This window comes from Sorghum bicolor, chromosome 1 (genome assembly GCF_000003195.3).
Source record: "Sorghum bicolor cultivar BTx623 chromosome 1, Sorghum_bicolor_NCBIv3, whole genome shotgun sequence".
NCBI lineage: Eukaryota > Viridiplantae > Streptophyta > Magnoliopsida > Poales > Poaceae > Sorghum > Sorghum bicolor.
This window is the reverse complement of record NC_012870.2, coordinates 72530362-72541244: the sequence shown is the minus strand read 5'-3', so window position 1 is coordinate 72541244 and position 10883 is coordinate 72530362. Positions and strand designations below refer to the sequence as shown.

Below are 10883 nucleotides of genomic sequence, written 5' to 3'. Positions count from 1 at the left end.
ACGATGACAAGGGAGGAGCAAGATACCCTTTCATCACACGATAATATTTCACAGGCTAGGCTTTAACATGCCGCAGCTGAGAGCTGACACTGACCACATGGCTCCACGCACACAAACACACAGCTTCGGTCCGTCCCACTCCTGCTTGACCAGCTGTCGTGAGTTGTGGCACCCGTATTGCTCGGTAGGGCTAGGGAATGTTGCAATTGGAGTAGACTGCTGATCAGTGCGATCTTTCCTAGGCCATCATGAATCGATACTCTGATTATTGAGGGCCCATAGGAATTTCGCAGGATCCGTACAGTAATTCATATGAATCAGTTCAATTTTATAGAAAAAAACGTAGAATTCAGGGCGAAAAAAGTTCTGCAATCCAAAGGAGGCCTGAAACATTAGAAGCATTGTGCTACTTCCCCAATGTCATGTTTCAAGTTTGATAAGTTCATACAAAAGAACAATGTTTGTGATACCAAATAATAATTATAGATTTATCATAAAATATATTTTTTGTATATATCTATTTGGGGCTATACGTTGATGTGGTGTGTTTGGTTCCGCCATTTTTGCCCGTTATCAATTCACAGCGACATCGGATTCCATTTGTTTTCTGTTTGTTTTCACTTGCCCGCAACGGATTACAGCGCTATCGGTTACTGGGCCATATAAATATAATTTCATTACCGCTTCTCTCCTTGCAGCCGTCTTCTCTCCTCGCAACCGTCTTCTCTCCTCACAGCTACGTGGCTTCCAACCAAACAAAGGCGTTTTTCATTTCCCTGTAATAGGTACCAGTGGGAGTTGATTACGTTGCCGTTCCCACACACGGTGTTCAACCAAACAAAACCTTATTTCCTATAAATTTTGTTAAAATTAAATTGGTACGAATTAGTCCAAATATAAAACATCAGATAATTTTGAGAGCGGGGAGTAGTTTATAGATTGTATTAGGAACCGTGCCTTTATAATGCTTTGGATCTTTGATCAAGGGAGCCATTTTGTTTACCATAACCTTAGTAATTACTAGAGCTTAAATTACAAAAATTTTACAGCATGCGTAGTAAATTTTTGATCTAATGTGCGTTCTAAAATAATTCGGTCAAAACCTACTGGTCACCACCATCATCTTGTTCTCATTTGAAAATTTGAGTTTTCCTATATGCTTCTTATTTGCCACTAACCGAAAATATTTCATATTCGCATCTCTTTCTAATAAGTTTTTTACGTTTGCCCTTTAGTACCATTTTAGTTCCTCCTCTCTCAAGAGTTCTATAAGTCTCGCATTCAACACAATTCATTGGCTATCATTAGCGACAATGATTAGTCTACCAAATTTTGGATTCAGATGTTTTTCTGTCATTGGAGAATTTATAGAATTTGTCCTTGTTGAACTTGGCTTGTGAGAATCAACCTATACTGAGTAACAGTAACAGTAACAGTAACAGTCTCATCTCTAGTTGGCTGCAAATCGCATCACATTAAAAACATCCTGACTAAATTTTGGCAAAGATGCGATCGATAGCCCAAGTGGCAGCAATATTGTCATACGAGGCGTGGTAGTACATCTGTGAATATAAAGGCATACGGTGAGGGCACATCTTTGAATGGCCCATCCTGATTAATATTGACATGACCAAACGTCCAAACCTCATTGCACCTTGCACTTGCACGACGAGACATTCACAGAATTTCCACTCGCTTTCATTTTTTTTTTTGAGGGAACCACTCGCTTTCATTTACCACCGTGTACAAAAGGCTTGAATGCACATACATACACCCAACTCAATCACTGCAATTTCTGGCTGTTTTTAACGTGATCCAGAAAAGAGGTGTCGGGCATGGGGAAACCTAGATAAAGGTAGAAAAGGGGGAACATCTGGTAGGGTCTCCTACTCCTCCCATGGGGCCAATGCATGTTAGGAACCCAAAGAAGCAAGCTAGCTAGCCAGGGACAAGCGATGATTTGTTAGTACCATACCAAACGAACACCATCATCGCCGAAAGGACGCGTTAGATTATTCCATCTCGTGCATGCTTAAACTAGATTACCTGCTGCAACTTGTAGTGGCTTAATTAGTTCCCAGACCTACAAGCTAGGCACAATCCTCTTTTTTTGCAAGAGATGATCTTTTTCCATGGAGGAGGGCCCCTCCTCCTCGACGACGTTGCATGCATGCCCAGCCTCATCAAGGGACTATCTCGATCCCGCGCGCGAGCAACTTTTGCTGCGATCAGAAAGAATGAGAGGCGTAGGACCAGCGCAAACCAAACGCAATTGATTTGGCATGCATGCATGGACCCTCTCGCTCTCAGTTCATCAGTTGTACGTTGTACGCAGGGCATGCATGATCTAATACGAATCAAATCCTCTTGTGGTTAGGATCGGCATGCATGCAGAAGTGGGCCTCGGTTTGCAAGGTACTGATAGCTTTATGGCTACAGGAGCACGATGATCTGATACAGTAACTCACTTGCCAAACATGCTAAATATGCACACCTGTAAAGGGCAAGTGAGGTTTAATGCCATGGACTTTTCAACATATACGAGTACCTGCGGCTTGTGCATATGCATGAGATGTAAAATCAATGGGTAGTTATGAACTCATAATCAACTGTTCTTCCAATGAGGAACTGTTGTACAGGTACCACTTCTTATGGCAAAACAGGAGTATTCATTATTTCTGAATGAAGCGCGCGCACTGAATCGCAAAAGGTACAGCGTCTTGTACATGTGGACCTAAACTACTTTAAGTGGCTCTAACTCCCATCTTTAGATGGAATACATGGCATTCTCTTTGATTTTCCTTTATTGTTTGTATATTCATTATTTCATCATTTGCACTTTAGTGCCTTTTTGCTAGATATGATTATGTGTCATTCTCTCTGTTTTGCAGTGCAGCTATAATGTTTGTACATTGAGGACATCAAGTAGTTATTGTTTATGTTTCCACTTCTTTTCTCTTAGGGCCCTTTGGAATATAGGAATTGTACTCTGCTAAAAAATTATAGGAATTTTACGGGAATTTTGTAGAAACTAGTTCATTCTCATACGAAAAACACAAACAACATGAAAAATTCACACATTACAAAGAAAGCCTAGTGGGTATATGTGTGGTCATTTGACATTGTCTTAACTAGTATGATAAAAAAATAACAAAGTATGTTTTAGTTCTAAACCTAGAAGTGCATTCATTTTGGGGACAAAGGTGATATATGTATCGGTATGTTGCTAGATTAATTGTGTAAATGATGTGATAATAAATATAGAAACAGAGGTTGAGTCTTAGTCGTGCTCTAAGAAACATCAAGATATGTAATACTCTTATTTACATTGGAGGGGTTGTCTCCAGAGATCATTTAATGATGTTTCTATGATGACTAGCTTCCTCCATTCTAAATTAGAAGATGTTTTAACTTTTCTAGATATACTATTTTATTTATTTATTATGTCTAGTTAAATATAATATATATATATATAACAAGAAAAAGAAGCAGACAAATGCTCTTTCCTCTCTCTGGCAATTGCGTGCTCTGATCTCCCTCCTAAAATCCAAGCAGGCTGCATGGAATCAGAATTGCTGGGAGGTCTTCAAAAGCCACCCTGGTTGGCTTTTATCACGCCCACAGGGGTTTTTGTTTGCTGGGGGTCCCTTGGCTCATCATTCCGGGAACATATATCAGGGCAGCGGCAGCAGGACATCAACACACACAGCACACAGCACACAGCACACGGCACAGACCTTCTCTGTCTGCAGGCGCTGCCTTGCCCTCGCCTGTGTTCGTTTGACCGACGCCCGGCCGGCCAGAAAAACAAACAGAGGAGCTCGTTTCTTGCATGCCATGGCTATATGCATGCAAGTGTTCCTTTTTTTTTAATTAACTTTTGGAGCAGCGAATCCTCGACGCATCGGTATCAGCTGCAGTGCGCGGTCGTCGTTTTCCAGCCCTTTTCTGAGCTCGGTCCTATGCGAGCTAAGCGCTTGTTTTTGGCGTAGCATCACTTGGCTTTGGTACGACTAGGGATTTCTATGGGTTGGTTCGTTCGCATTTGCGACACTGCAGTGCGGCTCAGAGACGGTACTGTTTGCGAAGTGACTGCCGCTTGCGTGCAGGTGCAGCAGCTGTCCTGCGCTTTGAACAAATGTTTGATACGGCCCCACTAGTCTCTCTCTCTGGTGTCCGTCGATGAAAGTCTGGCACAAGCAGCAGCCTTGAGCCGTGTTTCGACCAACAAGGAGCAGCATCCAGCTACACCTACATCTAGACATGTACAGTAATCTACTACCGCTTTCGGTCTTTCTTATTCGAAGGGTATTTGATTGGAGGTGTTAAAATTTAGCAAGTATTATATTATTTTTGTTTTATTTAATAATTAGTGTCTAATTAGATTTAAAAGATTTATCTCGCAAATTATTTTCTAGCTATATCTTTAGCTATATTTATCGTCTATATCTAGTATTCTATACATGCGTTCAAACATTCGATGTGATGTGTGTTAAAAAAAATACTGGCCTAAATTCTAGGTTAGAGGGCTCTACAATATGACTAAATATATAGACAAAAGTATTAGTATTTTTTACATTAAGTAAATATACGGTGATAATATATCTGATAATAAATTTAATAACACTTTTATTTGATATCATAGCTATTTATATCTTTTTCTATGTACAACTGGTTAAACTTTGATATTTTAATTAATTTGATATTATGCTAAAATTGAGTTCTTTTCCTGACAGAGAAATAAGTACTCTCTTGCTCTAAAATAACTATTCGCTGCGTCCCAAAATATTTTACCTTTTAGGTTTGAACACAGGAACTAAAGAGAAGTGAAAAAGAGAGACAGATATGTATTTAACAAAACGAATGTCACATATTTTGAAATATAAACTTTAAGTTTACATCAATTCATTTAACATATATGAATTGAAATGGATACATCTGTATTCCAACAAGTTCATCCTTGGCAAGGGTTGCACATGCCGTTAGGACTGCGGAGCAGGATGCATTATGCATGACAGACGGAAAGAGATGAGAATAGGAGGGCAAAAGCTGGCACGGCCACCCCACGTCCCATCCAACAGCAACTTCACAATTCTTGCATCTTTGTGTGAGTGAGTTTTGGATGGCATGGGGCTAAGGGACTCGTTGATACGACGAGTACAAATTTTGGTCATCTAAAATTTAATATCAGGTCATTCAAAAAGGTGGATTTATAGATTTTTATTTATTTATTTTTGTAGTCACTAGCAAACATGCTCATTGCATGGAATGTATAGTAATACAATTTAAAATTAGACTTCGTACCATGCTAAACACACGGTGTATGAAATATAAGCTCGTGTTGGATTTGGATTGGGCTGGTTTAGATTGAAAGCGAGATCTGATATTATATTTGGATTAAAAAAACATGTACACAGAGTGAGTGTGAAGAGAAAGAATAAGATACTTTGGAATAGCTTGAGGTGTCTTTTAGTCCTTGCAGATAGATTCGTGGGTTAAAAAGGAGTGTACAATTTGTGTTATCTATTTCAATACATTTTGAAACCAAACTATATATAATATGATTGGACGCATGCTATTTTTCGTTCTGTTCGTTTAAGCTTATCAGCCGAATCTGATGGTCATTCAATAGTTTTTTTCTCTCATAATAAATAAACAAATAATATTTTTAGCTATATCTTTTTAAACAAACGAATATGCTTTTTAACCCCTACAAGTACGAAACAAATTATGACTCTTATATGTCTCCTGTCTATCACGTACAGCTAGTACCCTTGTAATAGAACCGGACATAGGGGGGGGGGGAGATACTGGGGAGAGCGAATAGATGCAAAATTGGAGGAGAGATATTTCGCTCTTTAATATTCTATTTCTTTTAAAATATAAGCTATTTCTTTTAGATACGTAGCTTTGTTATCTGATTGTGTCCCAAAAAGAATGCAACTCTACAACGGTATTGTGTCAAAGTATGTAAAGTTTGACTAAACTTGCACACAATTTTACTAATATTTAATTATTATACTAAAAATAATACTATTAGATTTATCTTAAATATATTTTTATTGTATATTTATGTGTCGTCATAAGCATTCACATTTGTATCTATATATTTGATCAAACTTTAGACATTTTAACCGAGAATATATAGAATTGCATTATTTTTCAACGGAGGTAGTTTAATGTCTTAGGTAAGTAGTAATAAAATCTATGAATATAGAAAAACCAAATCACTTAAATTTGGAATGGAATGAGTACCAGATATATATTAGGCCAGTCCTAATAAATTTTATAAGAGTTTTATTGTCATTAAATAAGCTGATATGACATAGTTTAAATGATGAGAGGGATGCTAAAAGTTTCATGAATAAAATGAGTTTAATGGGATAAAACTTTTTTTGCATTGTTTTTAAAATCTGTGTGTTGAAAACAAGGACATGAAACCTTCAGACATATTAAAGGACGCATAGTGTGGTACAAATTATCCACAATTTGCTACGCCCCTCTCTTTCCTCTTGCTCGGTTTCACTGCCCGGCCGGGGCCTTCTCGTCGGTTCACTTGTTAGCTCTCACGTTTGTAGCAGCAGAATTGGACAGGCTAGTAGTGTTTAATTTGTGCTAGCGCTAGCGCACACGAAGGAGAGCGAGCTCGAGAGCAACAAGGGCTTGCGTGTGCATGGTTGGTGGGGGGAATGGCTAGTGGCAGCAACTGGCTAGGCTTCTCCCTCTCCCCGCAAACGGCCGTGGAGGTGCCCTCCGCTTCTGAACCCGCTCCTGCCCATCACGCTCCACCTGATCCTTCCAGTACTATGATCTCCTCTTCCAGTACCAACAACGCCACCACTTCCAACTTCCTCTTCTCACCGATGGCCGCTCCCTATCCTGGTTACTACTGTGTGGGCGGCGCGTATGGCGATGGCACCAGTGCTGCCGGCGTCTACTACTCCCACTTGCCTGCTATGCCCATCAAGTCCGACGGCACCCTCTGCAACATCGAAGGTCGGTCGGTGGCTCGCTGATGCCCTCTCCCATTCTCTCTCAATCGTATTCTCTCGATCTCTAACGTTATGGTCTTCTTGTCTTGACATGGAGTAGGCATGATGCCGTCGTCCCCGCCGAAGCTAGAGGACTTCTTGGGCGGTGGCAATGGCGGTGGTCAAGAAACGGCCACCTACTACAGCCACGGCCAGGAAGAGGGGGCGAGCAGGGATTACCGCCAGTACCAGCACCACCAGCTCGTCCCCTACAACTTCCAGCATCTGACGGAAGCAGAGATGCTCCAAGAAGACGCGGCGCCAATGGAGGAGGCGATGGCGGCGGCCAAGAACTTCCTCCTGACGAGCTACGGCGCTTGCTACAGCAACGGGGAGATGCACCCTCTGAGCCTGTCGATGATGAGCCCCGGGTCCCAGTCGAGCAGCTGCGTCGGTGCGGCTCCGCAGCAGCAGCTGGCCGCTGTAGCCACTGCTTCCGCGGCGGCCGCAGCCCAGGGGCGCAGTAATGGCGATGGTGAGCAGTGCGTCGGGAGGAAGAGAGGCACCGGGAAGGGAGGCCACAAGCAGCAGCCGGTGCACCGCAAGTCCATCGACACGTTTGGGCAGAGAACCTCCCGTTACAGGGGCGTCACCAGGTAATCTGCTTACGAAGATTTTTCGCTTTTTCCTTGTGTCGTATCTATTGGTGCGTCGTTTGTTTCATCATCAGTAGGATTCGTACGGGCCTTGCTTAGTGCCTCTTTAGTTCTGAGCCATACACACTATGTATGCTTTGCAACTCCTCAGAAGTTGTCTCCTTCTCAGCGGCATTGATCATCTGGTATGGTATTTGCACATTTCTGAGCTTGTGAAAGCCAATTTATTACTTCTGAATCCTAATTTGGTGGTTTTGACTTATGTTCTACTAGTAGCCTTGTTAGATTAGTTTCCAGCATTGATGTGGCTGCGATGTAGAGAAAGTAAATGCTCTTCTGTTCTTGTTGTTCAGTTGGCCAGCAACTCATGCTTGACGCCAAATCTTTTTAATGCCTGATCTTAGTAGTAGAATACTCCAGTTCGATTAAAGCTGGGTGTTCTGATCCTTCATGGCCCCCCCTGCAGTTCCACCTATTAATGTGGCAGCTATTCTCTTGTTATGGAGCAAACAATTTACTCTGGCTTTTGGGCCAAACAGTTTTCTTTGTTTGAACCTCACTGTTTTATATTGAATGATGAAAGTTTTGTTCGTGTTTGATTCACTGGAGCAGGCACAGGTGGACTGGGAGATATGAAGCCCACCTCTGGGACAACAGCTGCAGAAAGGATGGGCAGACTAGGAAAGGCAGACAAGGTTGATATAAAATCCAAAATAAACGATGTAGCGAGTCTTATCCATCGCCTTACAACTCCTTTCTGACATTTTGGTTCCTTTTTTCTATTTTTGAAATGGTGATTCTGGGGTTTGCCATGACTGAATGTGATTGGCCGCGCCTCGCAGTATATCTAGGTAAGAAGAATCGTTTCTTATCCAATCATGCTTTCTATTGTTCAGTTAGCTGTTTCGAGCTGCGTCTAGTAGATCCATAATACAAAATGCTATTTCTTTTATCTGATTATTAGGTGGTTATGACACCGAAGACAAGGCCGCGAGGGCTTATGATCTGGCTGCTCTGAAATATTGGGGTCCAGCTACTCACATCAATTTCCCCGTAAGTGTCATGGAGATGGAGGAATTTCATTCAAGAAAATTGGAGCTTGTATGTTCATTTATGTAATGGGCTAGCACACTTTGTTTGGCAGGTAGAGAACTATCGAGATGAACTTGAGGTGATGAAAGGCATGACAAGGCAAGAATATGTTGCGCATTTGAGAAGGTTAGTGCGTTCATTATAACAGCCTTATTTCATTGATGTCTTCCTGCATTTCCTAAGTTGCTACTGATCACAGGAGAAGCAGTGGATTTTCTCGAGGCGCTTCCATCTACCGAGGAGTGACAAGGTTTGTTTGGGCGGATTAGGCCACTACATTTGCTTCCTTAGTGCGGACAACCAAATAAAGTACATGAAGAAATCATGTCAATGTGCATGCTAACTGCATTACAGGCATCACCAGCAAGGAAGATGGCAGTCTCGGATTGGAAGGGTTGCTGGAAACAAGGATCTATACCTCGGCACTTTCAGTAAGAAAGATCTGTATATTTGACTGCAGATTTGTAGGGTCAAAATTCTTCTATCTATAAAGTAATGTGTGTTAACTAAAAGAAACTTTTAGCACTAATCCTTTGGTGGTGTCTGTTGTACTATGTTAATTGTCTTGTCAAAGTACACTTGCTGTAGAAGAAGATAGGCATGGAATATAAGCTTTTACTGCTAGTATCAAGTTTTGTGCATGGCTTTTGCGTTCACTTTAATCCGTGGGGGTACACATTCGATGATCATTCTGTGCTTTTTCAGATTTTTCAGATAGTTATACTTTCCCTAAGGCTGTGACCCCTGACCAAAGCAACCTGTTGACTGTTTTGAATTCTCCGTTGAACACTTGAACTAAAAGATGGCATTAGCACGACATGAAAGTAATCTGGTCGAAAATTGTACTACTTTGCATTAGGATCTTATCTTGGTTTCCCAATGTACTAACTAGATTAGTTGGTATGGTACATGACATTTTTTTTCATAGGCTGAGTTTGTTCTCAATCTTACATCACTTACTGAATATGCTGCAGCCACTCAAGAAGAAGCAGCTGAGGCTTACGACATAGCTGCCATCAAGTTCCGTGGCTTGAACGCGGTGACGAACTTCGACATAACAAGATACGACGTCGACAAGATCATGGAGAGCAACACGCTGCTGCCCGCGGAGGAAGCACGCAAGGTCAAGGCGATCGAGGCGGCTAACAATGCTCCTATGATGCAGCACAACGGTGGCAGGGAGCTCAACCCAGCCGAGGAAACAAGCGCAGCCTGGAGGATGGTGCTCCATGGTTCTCCCCAGGAAGCTGTGCATTGCCCAGAAGCAGTTGATCTCCAGAGGGCAATCATGAGCAACGACTCTCAGCATCCCTCCCTGCATGGCATCGTTGGACTTGATCATCACCTCGGCGTTCCTGGCAAGACGTCTGGGAGCATCAATTTCTCCAACTCGTCCTCGCAGGTGACAAGCCTGGGAAACTCCAGGGAGGGGAGCCCCGAGAGGCTGGGCCTGGCCATGCTCTACGGCAAGCAGCCGAGCGCCGTAAGCCTGGCCACCATGAGCCCCTGGATGCCGATGGCGGCACAGACAGTGGCCCAAGTGCTGAAGCAGCCGAACGTCGTCTCTCATCTGCCTGTCTTTGCCGCTTGGGCAGATGCCTAGTTGAGGGAATTGGAGCTTAATTAGCAGCTGCTCAACCTTGCTCGCCACTGCTGTTTTTTGTAGACTGAAGCAAAGGTTTAGCAGCACCAAGTTAGGTAAACTAGCTGGAATAGCGAGGTTCGTTAGTTAACCACGATGGATGTTGTAATGGTATGCAGTAGAAGATAGGCCTTAATTAGTTTACAGCTTATGCACAATCTTAGTAGTAGTGGACTGGTGGCGGTGGTAGCGTTCTTTTGAGCCTTTTTTGGGTGACAAATTGGTTAGAATATGTACTACTAGTATGGCTTCCTTTGAACGTTACATGAAACAAGGCTGTTGCGAGAAAAAGGGAAAAGGTTCACGAAATGAGATGGCTCGTCTTTGTTTGTACGATCATTCAGGTTTTTCTTCTGTGGTGTGAGTGGGGTCGTTTTCATGCCGCTATGCACACAGATGAAGATCTTTTGACCGCTGCTGCTTCAGAGTCAGGTCCAATTGCCTCACGTTCTTTTTTTTGCTTTCTCTGCATGGCATGGCATCTGTCTTCATGATGGCAATGGGTATCATAAACATTTCCGT

At 42.3% G+C, this 10883-nt stretch overlaps 1 protein-coding gene across 2 annotated transcripts; it reads left to right on the top strand.

Moving 5' to 3' along the window:
- LOC8085254 (AP2-like ethylene-responsive transcription factor ANT) lies at positions 6423 to 10676 on the top strand. Of its 2 annotated transcripts, none has more exons than XM_021462618.1 (9): positions 6423 to 6996; positions 7093 to 7627; positions 8237 to 8322; positions 8470 to 8478; positions 8592 to 8680; positions 8772 to 8845; positions 8919 to 8969; positions 9074 to 9150; positions 9694 to 10676. In XM_021462618.1, exons 1-9 carry the CDS (start codon positions 6690 to 6692, stop codon positions 10320 to 10322), a joined length of 1857 nt encoding a protein of 618 aa, XP_021318293.1. In that variant the 5' UTR covers positions 6423 to 6689; the 3' UTR covers positions 10323 to 10676. The 2 variants fall into 2 exon arrangements, with proteins under 2 accessions (XP_021318293.1, XP_021318295.1); XM_021462620.1 differs by having other exon boundaries at positions 6426 to 6996; positions 8240 to 8322.

Excerpts from the sequence above, each read along its gene's own strand:
- LOC8085254 (XM_021462618.1), top strand. The coding sequence starts at position 6,690 with ATGGCTAGTGGCAGCAACTGGCTAGGCTTCTCCCTCTCCCCGCAAACG. Across the intron at positions 8,681-8,771 it reads CTACTCACATCAATTTCCCC|GTAGAGAACTATCGAGATGA; the intron begins GTAAGTGTCATG and ends TTTGTTTGGCAG. Across the intron at positions 8,846-8,918 it reads TATGTTGCGCATTTGAGAAG|GAGAAGCAGTGGATTTTCTC; the intron begins GTTAGTGCGTTC and ends TACTGATCACAG.